Source organism: Scatophagus argus, chromosome 10 (genome assembly GCF_020382885.2).
Source record: "Scatophagus argus isolate fScaArg1 chromosome 10, fScaArg1.pri, whole genome shotgun sequence".
NCBI classification, from domain to species: Eukaryota; Metazoa; Chordata; class Actinopteri; family Scatophagidae; genus Scatophagus; species Scatophagus argus.
The window spans coordinates 10557246-10580030 of record NC_058502.1 but is presented as its reverse complement, the minus strand read 5'-3'; the positions used below and the strand labels follow the sequence as shown (position 1 = coordinate 10580030).

Here is a 22785-nt window from a genome sequence, read left to right as displayed (position 1 = left end):
CCTGCAGACAGTCAAACGACGGCGAGGAAACTGAGCTACCAGCGCATGAGACCTCACCAGGCCTTCCAAGAGTCGAGGAGGGGGGCTCTGAAATGGAGCTGCTCTCGTCCCAACAAGAGATTATCTGCTTAATTAAAGATTTTCCCCCTACTTACTCTCTTGACCAATCAGAAGTATTGCACCAATGAGAGACTGAAATGATCAGGGCACCCTGGGCCTGCAGGGCCGGGCATCCCTGCCTCCATTCAAGAGCAAAGGAAGATCTGTTTAATCCTATAGCAAAAGTGTAACGCTGATCCCTTGAATTTCTTCTCAGGAAAAAAACAGTTTATTTAAGCTATCTAACGCGCAGCTGATTGTCAGGGATTAGTGAGAGATCGTCCTCTGGATGGCGAAGTTTGATAAGACCGCATAAAACTGATCCCAAATGTTTGTTCTTGAGGAAGTAATTCGTGGTTTGTGATTGAATCATTGTTTATCACCTGAAACACAGGGGGCTGATGCTCACACAGGAAGATGACAGGCAGTCATTTGACCGTTTTATTTCAAATGGGGTCAAACTGCCGTGGTGAAATGGACAAACCCGGCGGCGTTCAGGTCTTGCGGACAATAATGAATTTCCACAAAGGGATCAACTGCAGGTGGATGCCTAATGTTTCTCAGTCTATAATCATCGGTGACAGTCCATGTCGTCCACATCTATGCAGATAAAAGCGGGTGTGGCTTTATTTTAGTTATTCCAGACGGCTGGAAATAAGGGACAAAAGTCTAATTTTCTATTTCGTACGATGAATGATTAAACTTGCACGGAGTTAGATTCTTTTATTTATTCGTTTTGTGACTTTTCCCCTGTTCTCCCGCAATATTTTAATCACCCAACATTCAACGCAGGGTGAATTTTAAAAGAGAGAATTTCTCCGACTGATGATCCCTCCCAACAGAAAATAAGAGGCGGATTGGGACAGAGTGAAGGCCCTGGCCATTGATCAGATATGGGACATTTGCATCACTAATCCAGACGGTCCCTACCCAACACTAGATGAAGGGTTACTCCCCAGTAACCCCGTCTGACCCTTAGGACCCTTTCCTTTGGCACAGGCAGCCCTTTAGCAATCTTCTTGTGTGCAAATTAGGATTAAAGAAAAAAGTGATTGGAAGGCGGTGTGTGTGTGTGTGTGTGCGAGGGGGGGAACTTCTGAGGGATGTTTTTGGATTAAGATTTAAAGAGGAATGACAAGTAAAACGAGACGACAGCGGGATCCATCCTGTTGTTTCAGCATTTTGATACAGAAGAGGAAAAAAGCAGCAAAAGCGCAGCGTCATTCGCCCAAATTTCTTTATCGCTTATGTGCTCTAAATGGAAAATACAGCATCACTACTAACTTTTGCACACATTTAACCGCATGAGCATACTGGAAAATTAATCTACTGGACACGATGGGAATGTGCTGGCGCGTTACATAGGCCTACTTGAAATTCATCATTTATCTGAGTCATTTCAGTCCACCGTGCGACATCAGATCTCCGGCGAAGTTAACAAGTCTTTTATGCTGCAAGCACCGAGCTGAAACTGTGGGACTGACCACAGCTGAGCGCCTGAGGTCTCTGGCGACAGTGTGAGCGCACCGGGGTGTTAACACCCCGTGAAGAGGATGGCCTGACAGTCAGCACCCAATGGACAGAGGGCTGATGTCACCGTTGGAGCAGCAGGGATCAGCAGTGGTGGGACCACTTTCAGTTCATTTGGACCGGAGTCAGACTGAACTCCGCAGCCCACTGCAGCACTTTTGCAGTGAAGTGCATCACACAAATTACATTTAGCTTCATTTTTATATTTTTAAAAAAAAAAAAGAAAAAAAACCACACACACACACACACACACACACACACACACAACGGGGGCAGAATGCACTGTAGCTGCTTCTTTGACCTGCCATGATGAAATTCTCCAGCAGAGGGAGCAAGTTCACAGAGCCTTCAAACAGTTCAAAGATGTGGTGATAACAAACCACGTGATCCCCAGGAAGAACATTTTCTGTTTATTGAGCAAATTAGGCTCAGGTGCTCGGAGCTGGCAGCTTGTTCAAGGGCGTGTTAACAAGCCTGTTAACACGGTGACATTCAATTTTTAACTCACCCCATCCGACCTCCCTGCTGCTCCAAGCAGAGCTTACAGACACGACCGCAGACTTAGAGAGTCCGCTTCCACAACTAGGCCTGCGGTAGCTGACAAACAAAACATTAAATAGCCTATCAACAGAAATCTCAGAGATTCTCAAGGAATGTTAGAACAGTATCTGCAGAGGGTTTAAGTATGTAGGGCTGTGTCTAGAGTGCAGCAGTGTTACAGCAATGTCAGACACGTGAAAGACAAGCGAGCCAAGCATGACCAGCAGAGGTAGATCCCCATCAGTGCAGACATGAAGACAAGACACAAGACTGATGAGAACAGCATGTCAAAATGCAGGACAGCCAGATGAGCTGCTACAGTTCGATTGTGTCGGCAGCAAAGGTGGAGATAATAAACACTCAGAGATTCTTAACTCCTGCTGATGAAACTCACAGCATCAGTACATCAGAGAAGGCTGTGCAGATGGGCAAAAGTTCAAACCTACACAACTGTTAGTAAAGATCCTGTGGCTTCCAAAAATGTTACATAGCACGTGCGCGGACATGTGTCTACTACAGTATGGGAATGCATAGAAAATAATACAGAGTGTGGGCTCTTGGGACATTTTCATACAAGGTATATGCCTCAAATGGTTTTATTTTGCTGTTATCATAATTTCTGAAAGGGGCACGGTGGTGCAGTGGTTAGCACTGTCGCCTCATAGCAAGAGGGTTCCAGGTTCGAATCCCGGTCTGGGCCCTTCTATGTGGAGTTTGCATGTTCTCCCTGTGCCTGCGTGGGTTTTCTCCCACAATACCAAAAACATGCACATTAGGTTAATTGGCTACTCTAAATTGCCCCGAGAGTGTGTGGTTGTTTGTCTTTGTGTGTTGGCCCTGCGACCAGTCCAGGGTGTACCCCGCCTCTCGCCCGTAGTCAGCTGGGATAGGCTCCAGCTCCCCCACGACCCTGACGGATAAGTGGTATAGAAAATGGATGGATAATTTCTGTAAATTAATGTCACAGTTCTTAGTTGCTCAACATCTTTCTGTATGTGCGGTTACAATAAAATTCATTTTTGGTCATTTAATAACTTAAGTTTGTGTTGTTTTCAACAGTGACTTGTTTTATTCTTTATGCCACTTAAAAACAATATAAAAAATATAATGTATAACTCATGATCAGCAGAAGCCAGGCCAGTTAAAGAACGTGAAAGAAATAGTGCGGTCAAATTTTTTTTATTCAGTATATGAAGGAGTATTACAGAATTCCAACAAAAACAGCAAAACATACTTTGTCACAAGTAGAAAATTTGGTTTATTTAAGGTACATACAGTGGGCAAAAACATTCTCTGAAAAAATGTGCCATTTTTTAAGGCATTCAAACTTCAAGAAGTTAACACTGTAAAAAATTGCCACTCTGTAAAAGAGGAAGTGTGACAAATACTACAGCAGGATCGTTAGTGACATCATCACAAGTTTGGATCTTATTTTGAAACAAAGTATTTATTTGGATCCAAAAACGAAATTAAATAAATAATACATAAATCATAGCAATCCATCATTTTTTTCAGGATTTGTTGAATGGTCCCAGTTTGTCCACTCAAAATAGGATTTAAATTTTTGAAGAGTTTCTTAAAAGCAGACACCACACAGCTGTGATAAGACAGAAAATTTAGGCCTTAATTTAGTCTCATAACACGTGTGCAACCCTCATAAGGCATTTGGGCAAGATTCCTGACACGTTTCAACCAAACACAGCACAAAAAGGTAAAAGCACCTCCCACACATGCCTCTTTGGCCTTATCTGTGGAGGAGGGAGACTTTATTTCTTGAAGTATTTCAAATGAATACCAAACAAATGCAAATTACTCTCTCTTTTCAGATAAAGAAAAAGTATAGCACATCTTAATATTAATGACACAGGGTTGACTGTCTTAGTGCTGCTATTGAATATGGCAGTTTATGATTTAGTAAGACTATTTGCTTACCTAAAGAAAAACCTTGGCTTGAAAAAGACAAATGGATATCAAGAAGAAACACCACTCCCTGTGGAATCAAAGTCAAAGTTAAAGCAAAAGGCCTTCAATCTTGCCTGTAGAGAAACCTCGCTGTTAAAGGTTTCAATAAAGCTTTAAAGTGCCAAAGACTATCAATAAATAGAACACTAACAACTAAGAAATAGAGTATATTATTCTTTAATGCTGTTTTCACACACTGCTCCACAAAGGCTTTTTTTTGGCAGTGCTAATGCTGCCAAAAGAGGCTTAAATCCAAACTAGCCTTTGTAATTCTGTCCATGCCGATTTTATATTATATTGAAAAAGCTGCGCTGATATAGCCAAGTTGCTAGCTGTGGCTAATAGTCAGTGAGGACACTTCAAAACTTAAGGGAGACCCACACAATTTATGGAAAGGTCTACAGCTCTTTAAAGCCAATATTAGTCTCAGGAAGAGGTTTAACTGATAATCAGAAGCATGGTAATCACCCCCCTGTCACTGAAATGCTGCTATACCTGTTGCTACGATCTGTCTCGGTTCAACATATCAGTATCAATCAGCAGAGTTCAAAACTAGTGTGCTCAGCCACTTTTGTAGCTGCCGTCGCCGGTTCGTTGTACGCGGGCAGTGATGGTTTCTTTCATCACCCTCTTGCGGTCCTTGGCCAAACCCAGGAAGCACATGAAGTCTATAAAGGCAGTAGTGAGATTGAGCTTGCAGCCAAACTCACTGGTGGCGTAGTCAAAGGGGAATGTGTGATGGTAGTTGTGGAAGCCTTCCCCTGAAAAACAAAAAGTTTGTGTTTAGCTGAATGCCAACAAGTGCGCAGCTATAACTTAAAAGAAAATGTGCATGGAGTAACATAGTTTATGATGAGGTTGACAACAATCATACGGTAAAGTTACACTCATTTGAACACGTCAGAGTTTTGACAGAGCGACGAGCAGCTATGGGCAGCATCCAAATCACAATGTGATTTGATGTTAACCATCCGTTTACACAGAACAAGAAACATATAATGTGTCCAGGAATGGACTGTTTCACTGGCTGCACCTGCAGGGCATGTACGGCATGGGGTTGCGTCTTCAGTTTGTTTTTTGTTTTTTTTTAAAACCAAAAAAGTAACTACTTGTTCAATCACAACTTGATCTGATTTAATGCCTTGTGGTAATTCCTTCAATCGATGTATGATTTTACTTTTCTCTAATCACCCATTCATTAGAGCTTGTTAAACACTCCATATAATTGCCTATGTTGGTTTAAGAGGTAAGGTGGAGGGGTGGGTGAAGATGCGAGAGTAGGATTGGAGGGGAGCCCAGTTTGGAAAATTTAGTTCCCATTCAATAATTCCTCCTCCTGGGCCTGCCCAGAATTAATTTACGAGATTATTTTTGTGTTGTTGAACTTCGAGGTCAACTTTCAAATGTGAGCTGAAGTTTGTAAAAGGTTCCAGAACGAGCAGCTACAGCGGTTCACTACTCATTTACTAAGGATGTGTTTACGACAGCTACTCTGGAAGAAGTGAGTAATGTGGAAACAACTGTTGTTAATTAAATTACAATGACATAATAGGTCAGGCTTCAAATAAGGTGTGAAATGAAAATAGGAGTTTTCATTTAATTTTTTCCGTTTGCTCTCACAGTTGCTAAGGAGCATTTTGTTAGGTACCCTGCAACGGGGGGGGGGGGATCAACCTTGCTTGAAAGATAAAATGCATCTGAAAATGTTCATTCTTGTACGGCTGTATGGAAATACAGCTTAAAAGAAAGAATGTTGGTTAGCTTGTGAATTTAGAGCTGTGTTGCATCCAACATTGCTCTGTCTGCAGAATCAAAACCCCGCTGTGTCAGCCACTACAAATAAAGTCCTGACTGTGAAGAAAAAATGGTACTGAAAATAACTGTTAGAGCCTAAAAAAATGCCTCTCATGATATTTCCAAAGATGACCACCTCTAAGTTTCAATGCTAAAACTTACACAACCAAAGACAAAGTAAACATCAGCCACTGAGTACACTGTCCTGCTACAGATGCCTGAATCAGCTTTTAAAGAGCACCCACTGTGACAGACCTAACAAGACAAGTTTTCAACAAGTGATGAAACGATGATTCGGATATCCCTCAGGCACAGAAAGACACTAAATTACACAAAAATGCTGGTGCAGTCGCAATGTATGCCCATTGCTGTAGGATAAATAATGGTGAATACTGAACAAGCTGTTTCCTTACCTATGGCACTGAAAGCCACCAGCCGGTTTTCCCTCGGGTTAATGGTCTTGTCATAAGGCCTGTTGCCCCACATGTGCGCAGCACTGTTGACCAGCCAGGTGGCATTGAGAATCACAGCATACCTCAGGAGCCCAGGGATAAAGTATCCCACACCCAAGGATTCACCCCAGAAGTACCAGGGCACCAACGTGGGCACCAGGAAGCAAAGAATCACCACAGACAGTTTGTAGTGCCTGGGATGAAAAAACACAAATAGCATCTCACTCAGATCCGTTCTGACTTTAGACATAATTCAATCAGCGTCTACATGAAATAAAAACAGATTTTTTAATAACATAAATTCTATATTTAAGTTAAACTGTCACCGAATCATTTTGTCGTCCAATAGCAAAAGTCACACAATACCTTTTATATCACAATACAAATGGAATAAAAAACACTATTGTTTTACTACACTATTTCATATGTATACCTGCACTGCCTACTTCATGTGATATTTTACTACGATATGGAGTATATATGTACAATACTCTGTATTTCTGGTTAAGCGGTTACCTGCATTTTGTTACATGTACTCTGACTGTGGGGTTGTTTCTAATAAAAACGATCTGATAAAAGTCATAAATGTAATCTCAAATTGTTATGACGGCAATTTTAGACACTGACATATTTATCTCAATTTGCACATTAGTTCAATGTACACAGTTGACAGGGTTTTTTGTTAGTCCTCTTTGCCAGTGAGCAGAAGTAAATCTGGGACTGCATCCAGACGAGTAAAACTGTTGTTGACCAATGGACTCTATGGGGTCATGCTGTCCTTTAATCCTCGGTTGAAAAAAGCATCCCTTATTAGCAGTGTTATCACAATCACTATAAACCCAGACAACAACATCCTCTACAGTTTAGGCTAAAGGGGAAATGACTTGATGATCACATGTAAACTCTCTTTACATATGACCAACATCTATTTAGTCTGCATCTTTGAGCTCCTTACATAAAGAGTCACATTCAACAACAGCAGTAAACACCAAAAGCAAACTCTGGCAAACTCATGTTTGCTCACCGTCTTTGAAACATAACCACTTTATCTGCCTTCAGGTCTGACAGCTCCAGTTTTCTGCCCTTTTCAATGACATCAGGATGTTTGCGAACCAGCAGCCAACCAATGTGGGAAAAGAAGAACCCCCTCTTGGCATTGTGGGGGTCTGCGTCCGTTTCAGAGTATTTGTGGTGGACACGGTGGTCCCTCGCCCACTCATATATGTCATTCTGCTCACAGGGAGAGACATGCAGAGACAGAAAGGATTACGTGAGGCACCCACAGAAATGCATGGGAGATTCAGATCATCAGATTAAGGATGGGGATCATGTGGTAACAAAACAACAAATGCATGTCACTCTGATTACATAATTGCACTGAAATTCTAAACAGATATTGGAAAAAACATTATTCCTGGGAAATGCGGTAGCTATATGGAAATGTGAAGACTGTTAAGCAGTAAGATAGCTTTTTATGCCCCCTCCAGCTGCTCTGAATACTACTTATGAGTAGCTAAATATTAGTAAGTACATACAAATGCCTCTTAAAACTATAAAATATGTTCCCAGTATGTGTTCACTGCTTCCAGACTAGCTGTGATGTCACAAAATCCTGTTCATACTCCATGTATTAAAATATATGTGAAAACAGCTTTCTAGTGTGAAACATTGCACATATTCTGCACAGAGAAGCTCAAACATCACAGTCAAGGAACGAAAAGCAGAACCCATATTTGTGACTTGGCAAGGAACAAATTTTCTGTTTTACCTGAAAGGCCATGGAGTTTGCAAGAGCAAGAAAGACTCGCAGGGGAAGAGAAGCCTTATAGGATCTGTGACTCCATAATCTGTGTGCACCAGCAGTCACACCAAGAGCACTGACAAGGTAGCATACTGCAGCTGGAAGAAAAAGAAGTGGAAAGGACAGATATCTTAGGGGAAAGTGTCACCACCACACTGAGATTAATTTTGCACCCATGAGAGCAGAGTCACTGGGACACCATGTTCTTTCCATTACAGCCAGACCTCTTTTGTTCAAAGAAAGTCATCAGTGTGGGGAGATGGGATGGTGGGAGCATGCAGGTCTGCCCTCACACTTTTGTTGTTCTAAAACTGCTGAATGTATTCCTATGTGAAGCCTAGACAAGACTACGCCGGGTTTGAGAACTGAGGGCTTCTGACTGGCAGTCTGTTGTGGTGCCACACAGCTCACAATAGGATGACTATGAAAATGGTGATTGTGCTTTGTCTGCCCCAGTGAAATAATATGCAGCTCAGCATTGCAAAGAGAGGGGAAAATTATGCAGTGCCAGAGTGGAAACAAAGTTGAGACTGTTCAGGAATTCAAGTCATGCCTCAATAGTCTTCAAATACAAAGTACAAATTCTAATTATTCAGCAGACAGTTAGGCTGTTATCACTGTATTTTAAAGACTTCTAACTGGGGACACGCCACGCATTCCAACACGCCCAAATAGTTTACAATAAGCCACAGGTTTGAGCTATTAAAAGAAAGGGCAAAACAGATGTGAAGCCTTCCAAACATGGATGAGTGTAACGAAAATCACGAGGCCAGAGTGACTCACTCTCCATTATTCCCATAGACATGACCCCTCAGGGAGTATCTACTGTAGTTAGCAATGATCACAAAACATACCCACATCCTGCTCTCTAGCTGTGGCCTACAGGCAGGAAAAGGCCATTTAAAAAAAGCTGCAAAGCTACGCCTACGATTGCATTTGCTAAATACTTACTCCATGCAAGAGTTAAACCCGATGCGGAAGGAAGGATAGTCAGTCCATACAGCGCACCAACATGTAGGACGCTCATCAATATGATATTTCTCCACACCAGCCTCCTCGGCGGTTTGGGGCCCTCTTTCTCTCTATAGGTGTCGTCAAAAACATCCTCCACCGTCGATGTTTCCTCCATGGCCCCTCCGTTCTGTTGCTTGCCAGCGTGATGATTCCGGTTTTCCGTTTCGGTCATTTTGCTGAGGTGGTTCTGGACCGGCACTGCGCAGCAGGGGTAGAGTAAAAACACGGAGAAGAAGGAGCGAGGAGATGCTGCTCAGTGAAGTGCGTACAGCGGGATGCAGAAACAGACAGGGAAGTACGACAGCTGGCTGTGTACATGTAGCGCTCGGCGGTGGACTCAACGGCAGCGCTGAGATCGCAGAGTGGCTGAAAGCACGCCACTCTTGTCCTATTGGGATAATCTGAGTTAGCGTCGAGTCACTGCTGGTTTTTGGCAAACCGCTGCCCTTCTATTGGTCTATATATCTATAAGCTATACCACTTCCCACCGCCTCATGTTTGCCTATCTCAGTGGTGATTATGGTCCCTCCTCTTCCACTGCCACATAAGTCAAGGGCGACCTTATAACACTTGTCAACTGGCAAGTCGGCGCTAACCGCTATGTCAGAGGGTCATGAAAACGGTAATGTCACTGTGCACCTGTACCAACGGGTAACTAAGCTTGTAGCCAAGTGCAATGCCTCATTACACTGCAAGACAGACATGAGTGAATAAACGTGTGAAGAACCACTTTCTGCAGATGTCACTGATTTGAAGGGCGTCTTACTAAACTTGGCTAAGCTAGCCGTACGGTGAGCGTACAGTCACCAAGCTAAAGTTAGCTATGCGCTAATGAGAATGAAATTTTTAATTAAATATTGCAAACAAAATAAAACTCATTAAAATCATGTAAGAAGAAGTAACATTATGCATCAGTTGTTGAAAGTCAAATACCATTCAGAATCTGCATATGAAAGTGGAGTTTGTGTAAAAACGTCAATATAAGTTAGTTTTATGTTAATGGCTGCATGCCGAGCCTACTCACCGTGTGCTCTCCAGACGCGGTTCACTACAGAGGAGGGTAAGTTAGTCAGGCTGCAGGGGAGAAGAGGGTCAGGACGGGTGAAGAGTAAAGATGCAGATGTCTGATCTGAAGTCGTTTTAAATCACTTGGTGAGAGAGGATTTCTAATGCCACAGGTAAGGAGCATCCCATTGGCTGTTTTTGTGTTGTATCCTACCGTTTTTTTCCACCAGTCTTATAATGTATAACCAATCTCAATTTCCCAATCGTTTAAATATACTTGATCTTAAAATGACACTGTATCTGATGAAACGCCGAAAGAGGTCGTGACCACGGGTCAGTTCATCTTACATCATCACGTCATATAAAGTTATGACTGTCTCAGTGTGAGATGGGGCAGTTTGTGAGTTGCACTCACATGACTGCCTTTAACCTGCAGGCCACCAACACGCGAGGTGCTTTTTCAAAAAAACTTTTGCTTGCAAGCTTCATATAAAAAGTCTAACAAGTCTAACATTGTTGTGAACTGTGGTCCAAGGTTCAATTCCCAGGAGAACACATAAAAATCAGCAATCAAAGATATAAAAAGCAGGACAATTCTGACTGAAAATGAGAAAAAATAAGTAGTAGTTTGTGTGAACCTTTGCAGCTAAGATGTGATTATAATAGAGGCCACTACAGAGTTTTTACTGTTAGCAGTTAAGTCCTTTTGATAATTAAACCACAGGAATTAGTTTGTTTTTTTTAAAATTTAGGTTAAATTTGCCAGAAAGCAGGAGAAATAAAATATGAAAGTGCTCATTGCCGGACTATGGCAGTGTTGTGGGGCTAAAACAAAAAAGTTCGTCTCAAAGTTGAACCTCGGTAACCCATGACTTTGTACACAAGTGTCATCATCCTATTACTTCACTCGAGAGATAAAAGAACATCATATCAGCCAAGGCCGCCTTGTTGCAACGAATGAGCTCACATAAACTGTGGTAAACTCTCAGGAACAAAACCTGGCCACTCATAATGTACAGTTGTGTTACGACCGTCAGTGAACTCTCAACAATGGGATGATTCCTCGAAGGATGGATCCACAGAAGTTGCAATTGCGCCATCTACTGCACAGATACAGCTATTGCAGGCCGGGGTAGACAAAGAGTCGCACTATGAGAAGTTGTCTCCAGACAGAAACAAAAATGACCACAAAAATCAAATCAGCGTCTCATACATAACCTTAACATCTCAAACCTATGCTGTAAGCTCAACAAGTGTGGTATTTATTGAGGGCTTTTGTACCAGATTTTATTGCACGGGCAGCCTGTGCGCAAACCATCTCAGAACAACATCCCACTGCAGTGTTTAAAGGCCCGTTAAACCCACAGATTTTCTGATATTTTATACACCAAATGATTACTCAATAGAAGAATTTAGAGATGAATTTTAATCAAGATAATCATTTGTTGCAGTCGAACTACACATTTCTGAAAGCAAAGCTAACCAAGCAAGTAATTCAAAAAACACAGGTGTAAGATTATTGCGGGTGGTTAGAATCTCCATATCTCCATTATCATCTAACATACCTCACATCCCATTCAACTCCCTAATAGCTTCCTAAATCAACCAGAGTTGTTGTTGAAGGGTTCAAGGCCACCTCAGAACATAAAGTATTTGCTATCTCTCAAAAAGTAGCACCAGTTCACAATGAGGAGTATGTGGGAACATATCCACAGGAACAACCAGAGTTGGAGAAAATGCCTCTCCTGTGAGTTTCTTCTGAAGGTCAGGAGCACAACAAAGCTCCCTGAAGTTCCTCATCGCCTCTCCATCTGGTTTACAGGAAACATAGACCAGCCTGCGGATATGAGGTTGGTTTCGTAAAGCTCGGACTACTCTGTAGTGCAGGCCAGCTCGAGCAGGGTTTACCACAGCTGCCACAAGGCCTTCATCTGCAGAGTTCAGCTGAGACATGAGGCGAGGAAGCACCACCTCCGCCTTCCCGGGGAAAAACTCACAGTTCAGTACATTACTGAGAGCTGCATTGTGTCTCGCATCTTCCACGGCCCGTTCTATGAGCTCTATACCAATAATCCTGTCCACCATGGGTGATAATGTGATACCAATGGTGCCTGTCCCACAGCACACATCTAGGAGAGTACCACCAATTTTTGTTTTTCCTCCACCTTCCTCATGGTTTGGGACACACAGGTCTCTCACTGTGCTATACAGCACCTCAGCAGCAGCCTGGTTCACTTGGAAGAAGGCATCAGGAGAGATGCGGAACTTGAAGCCCAGCACCTATGAAACAGCAAAGACATACATTGACTTGGTGCTAACTGCTCTTTTCCATCTACTGTCATCACAAATTCATTACTACCAGACATGCAAATGTCATGCTGAACACTGGCTGTAGTTGTAGAATAGTAGATAAGCTGCATAAATTGTAGATTGTAGTGAAATTAAAGTTTGGTCTAGACCTGCTCTAACTGGAAAGTGTCATGAGACAACTTCTGTTGTGATTTGGCGCTCTGTGAATAAACTGAATTGAAACTAATTAAATTGTAGAATAAGTCAACTTGGCCGAAGAGTGGAAACCATTAATCAATAACAGAAAACCTGCATTATAAACAACATATGAAGTTTCTATTCATTAGGTGAGGAGGGTCTACCAGAAGAAACAATCACACTGAATTATGGGAACTACAATTTAAATTATTCTCACCCAGGTGCAAACAGACACTCTTTTTTCACTTAAAGGTCAGGTGACTCGTCATGGCAATTTCTCAGCCTTGCTTAAATTTTATATTCTAAATTATGAATCGATAGATTTGAAAGCTACACATGCATCAGCATATCAAACCAAATCAGTTGATATCAGCTTCAAAGGCAAATGTCACATTGTTCCAGAATTACTTACTCCTGCTAACTGGTTGATTTAGGAAAACATTTCCTTACAATTTTCTTTCTCTCAGATTAGGTCATTTAATGTTACTATTAAATTAGTAACAAAAGTCTCACCATCTTAAAACACTTAATTACAGTGAGATTAGCATGGGCAAAAAGGTGAACCTATTTTACACCTGAACTGGTATGAGGGCAAAAATGTCCAAGCAGTTAATTATCAAAAAAGTACTTCAGCGTTAACTGCTGCAGCTGAACACAAGATTATGAAGCTGCAACACTTGAATGCTGCAGTGTTTGCCCTATGTGTTTGTAATTTTGCCCTGATGGTGTATTTTACCTCCTCATATATGTGTGGCTGACCATACAGGAGCTGGTAGGGGGATTTCTCATGAGTGCACTGAGTCATGGTGCTCTCCTGGAAGAACAGCGAGTCCAGCTGACAGACAGATCCAGGCCCCCGTATGAAGTAATCCACCAGGTCAGCCTTATGGACTGCTATCTCTTCTGGGGTGAGCGTCTGTGGATGGAAATGCACTATAGCCATGGTGTGACCCTGTGTGTTGGTCCTCACTGTGATCTCTCGCCAGTGACCCCCGGCGTGGAACAGCAGGCAGGGCTCCAGGGAAGAAAGGCGAATGAAGTCTTGGTAGCACCTGGCAGCCAGTTTGTGCTTCTCTGGCAGGTTGAGCAGGTGGTCTCCATTGACGCAGACAATGTTTCCCTTTTTGCCAGTGCCAATGTAAAATCCAACTGTTTTCGGATTTCCATCACTTCCTTTGTTGACAGAAAATGTAGACTTGTTGCGGTAGCCATCCCTAATCGGTGATGGCAAAATAGGCTGGACAGAGAAGTTGAGTTTACTTCTGACAGGTGATGAGGGATGTGAATGTAAGTCACCTGAGAGATACCCAGAGAGCTGAGACAGGATACGTTCCTGATGTTTTTGCTTGAGTTCGAGTTGCTCATCATATTTCAGCCTCCACAACGGGGTGACCACATCAGCTAGCCTTTCTTCCCAGGAGAGATCATCAGCCCAGGGAGGTTTTCTGAACTGTTTTTTTGATGGTGATTTCCGCTTGTAGGCTAGAATAGTATCATTAGTGGAAAACAACAGACAGGTCTGCCTCAAAGGATACAGAATGCGTTTGACACAGACGAACTTTCTGCGTGTAGCTGCCAAATGCATTTTGACTTTCAAGGAAGTAACTATTATGGCTGACAGTGCTGCAGGCGCCAGCTAGAATCACGAGATGGCTAAACATATGCAATTAATACAAATGATTTTAAATATTCGTGCTGTGAACGTATTTACTACCGGGTGCTGGTGAGGCTCACGCTGAAGGTTCAAGTCAACTGGTATGACGTAAATATGCGCCAGCCATCTACAACGTCATCTCCGTGCGTCGAGGGGTAAGTAAACATTTCCGCTGTGTCGAGATGGACTCAAACAAGGACGAAGCGGAGCGGTGCATTAAAATAGCCCAGAATGCGATCAGCAGCAATCACCAGGACAAAGCCAGAAAGTTTCTGGAGAAGGCACAGCGGCTGTTTCCGACAGAGCAGGCCAAAAGTACGTCGAATAAACGTCTGTTTCGACGGGGATTTTATGTCAGATAGTGGGCCATCGCTGGGAAGCTGAATCAGCTAACGTTAGCATAACCGTCTTATCTTTAACATCTATACCAGCTGTCGTAACCGACACCGGTATTTGTAGTTTTCAAGACCCCAACTGCGGATTTTGTAATATATTTGGTGACTAAATGTCTTAAATTGATGCTTCTTATTTGCAGTTCCCATTTTATTGACGTCCTTGCTAGCAACTGCCTTATCGTGCTAACTGTTAGCTCGTTATGCTAGTGAAATAACTGATTAAGAAGAAGACTCTGGTAGCATCTTTGAATAATATGGGTCCACTTGCCTTACAGACCTATTGGAGTCGATAGCGCAGAACGGAAAGCCCCCAGATGAGAATGGCAGTCATGTGAACGGAGACGGACCCACTATGAGGCACAGAGGCCACAGAGAGGAGGGCGATGTGTCCGCACAGGGGGCCACAGACTCAGCCAAATCATACACTACAGAGCAGCTGGAAGCTGTCAGAAAGTCAGTACACATGTGGAGCTGCGCTTTTCTTTCAATAATAACGTTTCTGCGTAGTGCAATAAATGACTCTGATATCAACCATTAATGTTACGGTATTTTGGCTATATTCTGTCAAGCATATTCAGTCTATCTGTGGATGGGGGTTGCCTTGACTGTGATTGTGATGTCCAGGCAGGTAGCAGTATTATTTATGTCAGTCAGTGAGAAGTTAACTTGATGGAACTAAAACTAAATTAGTGTTAGTTCTATCTTTACTGTGAAAGATGGAAACCGCAATCCTTTATAATGTTTTACACAATTTAAATGTCAAAATATGTTTTTTTTTCTTTAAAAGATTTAAAATAATGCATTTTAAAATAATCGCAATATAAACGTGCCATCAATGGTATGAGAGTATATGGAAATCAAGTATACATACGAAGTGTAGTGTATATCCAGGTTATTCTTTTGTTTCTGACCCACCATGCACTGCACTTGTCCATAGGACACACAATAATTTGTAAAATATATCAACCTGACCTTAATATATTGTCTATTGTGTGACATTCATCTCTGTTTACATGAGAATGTCACCAGAATGACCAGATAAAACTATGCTGAGGCATGATTTGCTGTCATTTTGCTGACTCTCATAGAACAAATGACCCATTATACCCCTGTGCCATGATTTTTATTAACAGAGTCTAGAAGTTCATTTTATTTATTTTTATGTTGTGTGGTTTTACTTGATGTTTTATTTATTTAGAATATTTTAATCTTTGTTCAGATTCCAATTCCAGATTTCAGCATTTTAAAAATTAAGAGTTCATTGATCTTTGAGAGAATGTAAAATTCTTCTAATATCGTTTGTTGACATTATTTCTGAGACAGTTTATTGTCCAAGAAAGTAATTACTGTGACAAACTTAGTTGTGTAATGCTTATAGATAGCAAATGACATTCTCAGAATTTGATGTCATAAATGTTGTCTTCTTTTTTTTTTGTCCTGGCATTTTTTTCTTTTTATTGCAGGATTAAGGGCTGTAAAGATTATTACCAAATTCTGGGAGTTGAAAAGACTGCCTCTGATGAAGATCTTAAAAAGGCTTACCGAAAGCTGGCCCTGAAATTTCACCCAGATAAAAATCATGCACCTGGAGCCACAGAGGCATTTAAAGGTAAATTCAAAGTAATCTCCAGTGCAGTTCTGTGGAGGACATGTATATGTAAGTGACTAAGTGCAAATTTGTGTGTGTCTTTCAGCTATTGGTAATGCCTATGCTGTGCTGAGTAATGCTGAGAAACGAAGGCAGTATGACCAGTATGGAGAGGAGAGATCACACCCAAGCAGACACAGACACCATCATCATGATTTTGAAGCAGATATATCACCTGAGGACCTTTTCAACATGTTCTTTGGTGGAGGCTTCCCATCCAGTAAGTATAGGCCAGACGAATAAAGGATCAAGCAGGTTGTTACTGTACATTGGTGTAATGACATGAAGGCCCTGGAGTATTTTGGTTTTCATGCTTTTATGCCACAGTAACCTATTTGACCTGATAGCAAGCCATACTTCTCTAATGGGTGTTTTCCCAAAATGGACAGGAGACTCTGTGCTGTAACTCTGTGCTCACAGAGGAAAAGTGGGACCTTTTGGGTATATTGGGACCAATATCGATGGACTTGAAAGTCAATTTATTCAGCTTAATTATTGTTTGCCAAGATTTTCCCAATTTGATATATTTCCTGAGAGGGACTGTTTTAAAAAGTCACCCTGACACACCAAGCCAACAGCTGGCCAGCAGTCATTTGACCTTGTGTTGCCACCACCTATAATTTTTGTTCCTTAAGTCTTCAGTTAAGTCTGATCACACATGGTTTGCATGATCACTCTTCTGGAGAATGTAACTCCACCTGTAAACACAGTTCCTAAGTAAACTGTCTTTATTATATACTCTCTATACTTTCTCCACTACTCTCCGGTTGAATGTGTGATAATGAGTGAAATCAGCCGCTGTAACTGTGGCCTTGATCTCACACAGGTAAGAGTCGCAGCACTCACATAAGCTTTTCTTTTATCTTTATTTATTTTTCAATTCTGTATAGGTAACGTGCATGTTTACAGAAATGGAAGAATGCACTTTGCACATAACAATAGGCAAGAAAGAAGAGAACAACAGAGAGATGTAAGTCCTTAATTAAATTAAATTAAATTTTATTACAGTTGATGTCCTGTATGGTTTGTAAATAAAACATATATTCTCTCTCTCTCTATCTCTATCTCTCTGGACAGGGAGGTTTGGCTTTGTTTGTCCAGCTGATGCCCATCTTAATCCTCATCATTGTTTCGGCTCTCAGCCAGATGATGGTCACCCAGCCTCCTTATAGCCTTAGCTACCGTCTGTAAGTGGTTCACCACTCCGGGAGCTTCCTGAGGTTGTGTGAAAATATCTCAAAGTCTGTCTCACTCTCAGATATTGTATCTTCTCTGTATATTAGGTCAGCTGGACACATTCACAAAAGGCATACATCAAACCTGAAGGTGCCTTTCTATGTGGGAGACCGTTTCAATGAAGAATTTTCCGGGAATAACCTGAAGAATGTTGAGAGAAGCGTAGAAGAAGACTATATCTCCAACCTCAGAAACAACTGTTGGAAAGAGAAGCAGCAGAGTGAGTTTATGGCAGAGCTGCACTGAACATTTGTTTTAATAATCGATTACTCTATTATCAGTTATTTTCTCGTTTAAAAGATGTCTTGTTTGGTCAGACAGTCCCACACCCAAAGATATACTGCAAGGAAAGACAAAGAAAATTAGGAGATACTGTATTTGTAAGGCAAGATAAGACCGTTGTGAAGCTTGAATCAGTGACTTATTGTACCCTTTTTATTATTTATTTATTTATTTATTTGTCCTGTCTTTTCTGCTGATTAAGTAACTATTTATTTCAGCTTTAGCCATCTGGATTTTAGCTGGCTTTGTTTTCAAAATTTGCAGTGTTCTTTGTCCATTTTTTGATGAACATGATGTAACACTTTTTGAGTTCATTACAAGAGCTTCTATTGAAATAATTTTATATTGTGTGATTTCATATTTATTGAGTAGTTGATTTGGACTTGGCTTGCTGAAATACAGTTCTCCCTCTCTTGTACTTTCAGAGGAAGGCTTATTGTATCGTGCTCGTTACTTTGGGGATTCTGAGTTGTACCAAAGGGCACAGAGAATGGGGACTCCCAGCTGCTCCAGACTATCTGAGATTCAGGTTATATTGGATGGCTAGAAACCACTTGCACACATAAGGGTAAGTTGCCCATATTGAATTTTCCTCTGGATCAATAAAGTATCTATCTATCTATGTTTCACATGTTTAATCCAGCTGCCTTCACGTCACACACACACACACACACACTCTCATTACAGTTTTCTAAAGCTTAACATATATTTTTGGATTTATTCGCCATCTCCCAGACTGCTGACCCCATTCAGTTGAATTAAAACACTTGCCTCCAATATGTAATCCATTACAGTGAGCATTTAGTCAGTTTTATTTTGATCTGTTAATCTATCGTCAAGTGTTAATGCAGTTGCAAGCAGGGGCTGACACCTGATATTAAAGAGTCAGTCGTGTTATCTCGGGTGTTTGGGGCTTCCTGCAAATGCTTTGCTACAACAACAGCAAGAGTCTTTAGAACATGCCCTGTTCACATCTGCATTACGATGTGGTGGTAGAACTTTGACCAATAAGAAGGGAACTGATGAGTCACTGTGATGGATTACATATCTTGAGCAAGGGTCATGTCTCTTAGTTGGTTTAATATTAAAATGAACCAACATGTCTGCCTGCAAAGTAGGAAATGCATTTTAAAAAACATATAAATGCATATTAACATGTTAATAATTAATAATGCATATAAACATATTAATTGAAATAGTAGTAGACCAGCTGAAACAAGTGAAATTGTCGGTATGATCAATTATGATGATATACTGAGCATTGCATGATTTGAGTTTAAGTTTGTGTGGAACCTGTGCTTATATAAGAACCCAATATAAGTTCTTCAGTGTAGGGATGGCTGCGTAAATATCATTGATGTTTTAATTTATTTATTTTATTTTTTTTTAGGTTCGTCTGTACTTGAATCTAATTAGAAGGAAATGGTTGGAGCCCACTCAAATTGGAGCATATTTCTGCAGCAAACCAAGAGAATCAAAAATGCCTTACATGTAGTGGGCAGCAGACCTCATCAGGGAACCTCTCTGCAACTCGGTGTAGATTGACTTCCTGTAGAACTGTGAGAAGTTTTGAGTTGACCGCTGACATTTTCTAACTCTAGTGTCTTCAGGAAGGTGAGCGTCTGCTCGGCGTCACAGTGGAAAGTAAGAGCATAGTCGTCTATCTGAATGGTTAAACAAAGCTGCTAAGATAAGCTTTCTCTGTCCCAGTCTTTATTGTTTTAATTTTCACATTTTGAGAAACCTCCATGCCTTGTCATAGACAGATGTCTGAGCCACTCACAAGGAAGGTGTGTAATTTTTATAGTTCTTACCCATGTAAATATCCACTTTACTTTTAACAGTGCAGGGTTTATTGGAGTTAAAATCATTTACTATAATGTTATTATGTGGATTTGCTTGTAGCCTGTTGGATCATAAGTATTGAAAATTGTTGCACAAATAAAAGTAAACCATATTTATTAAATTAACATGCTAAAATTGTATGAATGTTTCTTTTGAATTAAATTTGTCCTAAGGTTGACTGGTGCATATCTTCTCTTCACAACAGACTGGTCAGCAGTGTGAGACTGTCTTTAGACACAGCGTTGCTTTGAACTAAATAACAACGTGAGCCTGCTAACATGCTGGTGCTATAATGCTTACCATGTTCCCTAGCTTAGCATGTTAGCATGCTAATATCTGTTAAGCACTAAACACAAAGCACACCAGAGGTTGACGAGGATGCCATCAGTTCTGCTTGATGGAAAAACTAAAGGAATCATCAAGTTATTACAGCTGTTCCTGAGGGACATCGATGTCTGTGACTCATTTTGTGGCAACTCATTCATGCTGGTGGTGCTAGAGGTGATGCTGGGAGATCACGAAAACCATTTGGACTCATCCTCTTCATATAGGTTGTTGAGATGTTTTAGTCTAGATCAACAGACCAACATCGCCATCAGCAGTGCTATACCACCAGCATGGGTACAAACATGGGCACACACAATCGAGTAGTCATTTGATTGCTTATGAGCTAGGGAAAAAAAAAAAACATTTCAAATGAATATAAAATAATTTATTAGTTCTGTCCTTAAGTTGTTCAAAATACAAAACACACACAAGTTTCAGGTCATATTTGACTATCAAATACATGAGCCATTCCCTTAAAGACGGGACCTTACATTCATAGGAAAAACACTGATCCGTGTTCAAACATGAGTCTTCACTGTTGAGCCACCTGAAATAGGTGAGTAGCTGCCATGAGAGATAATGCTTAGCCCTACGGCCTCCTGTCACAGTACATATGAATTCAGTTCAGTTCAGCTTATCAGGTATAGTCTTGAGTGCTAAGTCAGCAGCACTCCTCAATCAGCAGCTCCCCTGAACAATACAGTTTCCTTTTGATAGCCCTGAAGCTTGTACTCAACCTCAGAGTGTTTTGGTGCCTTTGGTGCCTTGTCTGTGGTGATGTGCTACCCTTGAAGAGCTTCTGAACCTTGGGCCACAATCCACTGGACTCCAGCCTCAGCACTAGAGTCACATGAAAAGTTGGAACCAAGGTGGAATCCACCGCTATTTGGTCTACAGTACATAGAGAGTCCTGGTCCCCCCTGTCCACACACAGGTCGATGAGGGCTCCCCTGATGCCACAAGGCTCACTGACAGCCAGATGGAGCAGCTCTTGACTGATGTTGTGCAGTAGAAAGTCAGGTAAGATGAGTTTGGAGCAGTGCAGAATGTCAGATGCATCACTGAGACTTTGTGCTATGGTCGCTACAACATCTGTAGCCAAGGTTTCCTCCAGGGGATAACAAAAGAAGCTACTGTCTGATTCTGACAGGGACATGTCTGCCACCGATCCTGAAACAAAAGAATACAGGTTGAGGTCTTTTTTCATAGTGCATGACTCACTGTAAACAAAAGGATGTCAGCAGTAAAATTCTGTCTCCCTTAACCCTTTTGTGCTTTGTCAGTTCAGGCAGGCTCTTTTAATAAATGCAGGCACACACAAACAGAACAGAAATGCTACTTATTTACAGTGTGAATCAACCCAAACAAAAGACAATGGGGCGTCCTGCAACAAAAGGCTGCAACACTCACCAGTCTCACTCCTGCTACACTGATGGTCGGCTGTGACCCTCTGATTGATCCCCTTCAGCTCAGTCAGCCTCTGCAGCAGGCTGCCCCAGGACAGCCGCTTGGAGCCCCTGTCCTCCGCTGGAGACGGAGGAAAGCTGCCGTCCAAAGAATTGTTGCAAGAAAAAGACATCCTTACAAACAAAAAGGAGAAGATTCAATTGTTAAAAAGTGCAATGATGTCCAGTGACAGTAGACCTCCCCCTACTCCTAAACCAGACCAGCTGGATAACACTGTAACAATGGAACAAAGCGTTAAATACCCCAGCCAGAATACCACGCCCCTTGTATTTCTTAGCCAATGAGGTTTCAGCTCACGTTCTCGCCGCTCTACCCTGCCTGGTAACATTTGTGGTTCCTTTGATGAGGCAAAGGCCAAGACCCCCGACCCAGCAGGCGATCGACCCCCAGCAAGACTGGAATATACAGAATTATGAGTTCTTGCTTGTATTTTTTTTTTTTTTTATTACTGTCAAACACTGAATTGAAAAGCTACAGGCTAATCGATGGCCGTCGTCATGATGCCATCAAACAATAAGACACACCCCCTCTAGTTTTTGGGAATAGAAATTGTGAAAGGCATGTGGAAAAAGATTCATTGGTGTGAGTGGCACGTACCGCACGTAGGCATCGCTTTTTGTCTGTGAGAATGTCAGTGCTGACTATGGATTTCAGAGAATTTTTCTTTTCGGTGCATCAGGAATCAATTTAAAAGTGCCTACGATGCGCTTTTACGATGATGACGAAAGATACGATTGACCAAAATACGCGTTATCAAATAATCAGGCTACGGCACACAGTTCAACTTCTGAAAAAAAAAAAGAAAAATGAGAACTTGCCTTTCTTCACTGACGTTGCTGTTTTCTGGCTACTTGTCCTAATTGTTTCACAGAGACCCCCCCAATTTGGTAAAAGTGTGCTTCAGTTTATTTTATGTGTGAGAGTGGCGGTGCCAGTGGATCATTTAAATGTATTAAACAGGTCTGCTTTAAAGTTATTCTTATTCAGTTGAATTCCAAAGTAGTTGTTGCAACAACTTTTCTGACTCCTGACTTCAAACACGTACACACCATAAAGACCATCCCCCACCCTTACAAACACTCCAGCCTTGCTTAAGATCGAAGTTAACCATCATCATTCACTCGTGCTTGTACTGTAGGTTTTTTGTTTTGCAGGGTATTTTTAATTAATGGTATTTCTGAGTGAGCTTTTGTGGTCTCCTTGAGCTCAATTAACCATTTGTGTTTAAAGTTTGTATTGTTTGTTTG

At 41.5% G+C, this 22785-nt stretch overlaps 4 protein-coding genes across 6 annotated transcripts; 1 reads left to right on the top strand and 3 right to left on the bottom strand.

Moving 5' to 3' along the window:
- Positions 1-3332: 3332 nt before the first annotated feature.
- scdb (stearoyl-CoA desaturase b) lies at positions 3333-10365 on the bottom strand. Of its 3 annotated transcripts, none has more exons than XM_046401350.1 (6): positions 10217-10365; positions 9130-9580; positions 8146-8276; positions 7402-7607; positions 6339-6571; positions 3333-4892 (listed from the first exon to the last, which is right to left on the bottom strand). In XM_046401350.1, the coding sequence occupies exons 2-6, from the start codon at positions 9362-9364 to the stop codon at positions 4693-4695; spliced, it is 1005 nt and encodes a 334-aa protein (XP_046257306.1). In that variant the 5' UTR covers positions 9365-9580; positions 10217-10365; the 3' UTR covers positions 3333-4692. The 3 variants fall into 3 exon arrangements, with proteins under 3 accessions (XP_046257306.1, XP_046257305.1, XP_046257304.1); XM_046401349.1 differs by having other exon boundaries at positions 9130-9390; positions 10217-10363; XM_046401348.1 differs by lacking the exon at positions 10217-10365 and having other exon boundaries at positions 9130-9629.
- A 1240-nt stretch (positions 10366-11605) lies between these two features.
- On the bottom strand, positions 11606-14429 carry trmt2b (tRNA methyltransferase 2 homolog B). The gene is made up of 2 exons (XM_046401344.1): positions 13421-14429; positions 11606-12477 (listed from the first exon to the last, which is right to left on the bottom strand). The coding sequence occupies exons 1-2, from the start codon at positions 14267-14269 to the stop codon at positions 11854-11856; spliced, it is 1473 nt and encodes a 490-aa protein (XP_046257300.1). The 5' UTR covers positions 14270-14429; the 3' UTR covers positions 11606-11853.
- A 37-nt stretch (positions 14430-14466) lies between these two features.
- On the top strand, positions 14467-19922 carry dnajb12a (DnaJ heat shock protein family (Hsp40) member B12a). The gene is made up of 9 exons (XM_046401346.1): positions 14467-14653; positions 15009-15186; positions 16197-16342; positions 16428-16601; positions 17272-17351; positions 17459-17568; positions 17665-17837; positions 18325-18467; positions 19290-19922. The coding sequence occupies exons 1-8, from the start codon at positions 14521-14523 to the stop codon at positions 18444-18446; spliced, it is 1116 nt and encodes a 371-aa protein (XP_046257302.1). The 5' UTR covers positions 14467-14520; the 3' UTR covers positions 18447-18467; positions 19290-19922.
- A 521-nt stretch (positions 19923-20443) lies between these two features.
- Positions 20444-21789, bottom strand: LOC124065707 (DNA damage-inducible transcript 4 protein-like). The gene is made up of 2 exons (XM_046401351.1): positions 21482-21789; positions 20444-21241 (listed from the first exon to the last, which is right to left on the bottom strand). The coding sequence occupies exons 1-2, from the start codon at positions 21648-21650 to the stop codon at positions 20733-20735; spliced, it is 678 nt and encodes a 225-aa protein (XP_046257307.1). The 5' UTR covers positions 21651-21789; the 3' UTR covers positions 20444-20732.
- Between the last annotated feature and the right edge of the window lie 996 nt (positions 21790-22785).

What these genes read in the sequence shown, in the direction of transcription:
- LOC124065707 (XM_046401351.1), bottom strand. Translation starts at nt 21,650, where the DNA reads ATGTCTTTTTCTTGCAACAATTCTTTGGACGGCAGCTTTCCTCCGTCT. An exon ending in GTGTAGCAGGAGTGAGACTG is followed by an intron (nt 21,242 to 21,481) that starts GTGAGTGTTGCA and finishes CTTTTGTTTCAG; the next exon opens with GATCGGTGGCAGACATGTCC.
- scdb (XM_046401350.1), bottom strand. Translation starts at nt 9,364, where the DNA reads ATGACCGAAACGGAAAACCGGAATCATCACGCTGGCAAGCAACAGAAC. An exon ending in CAAACTCCATGGCCTTTCAG is followed by an intron (nt 7,608 to 8,145) that starts GTAAAACAGAAA and finishes CCCTGTGAGCAG; the next exon opens with AATGACATATATGAGTGGGC. An exon ending in GTGGTTATGTTTCAAAGACG is followed by an intron (nt 6,572 to 7,401) that starts GTGAGCAAACAT and finishes TTTTCATCCCAG; the next exon opens with GCACTACAAACTGTCTGTGG.
- trmt2b (XM_046401344.1), bottom strand. Translation starts at nt 14,269, where the DNA reads ATGCATTTGGCAGCTACACGCAGAAAGTTCGTCTGTGTCAAACGCATT. An exon ending in AGCCACACATATATGAGGAG is followed by an intron (nt 12,478 to 13,420) that starts GTAAAATACACC and finishes GCTGTTTCATAG; the next exon opens with GTGCTGGGCTTCAAGTTCCG.
- dnajb12a (XM_046401346.1), top strand. Translation starts at nt 14,521, where the DNA reads ATGGACTCAAACAAGGACGAAGCGGAGCGGTGCATTAAAATAGCCCAG. An exon ending in TCCGACAGAGCAGGCCAAAA is followed by an intron (nt 14,654 to 15,008) that starts GTACGTCGAATA and finishes CTTGCCTTACAG; the next exon opens with ACCTATTGGAGTCGATAGCG. An exon ending in CAGCTGGAAGCTGTCAGAAA is followed by an intron (nt 15,187 to 16,196) that starts GTCAGTACACAT and finishes TTTTTATTGCAG; the next exon opens with GATTAAGGGCTGTAAAGATT.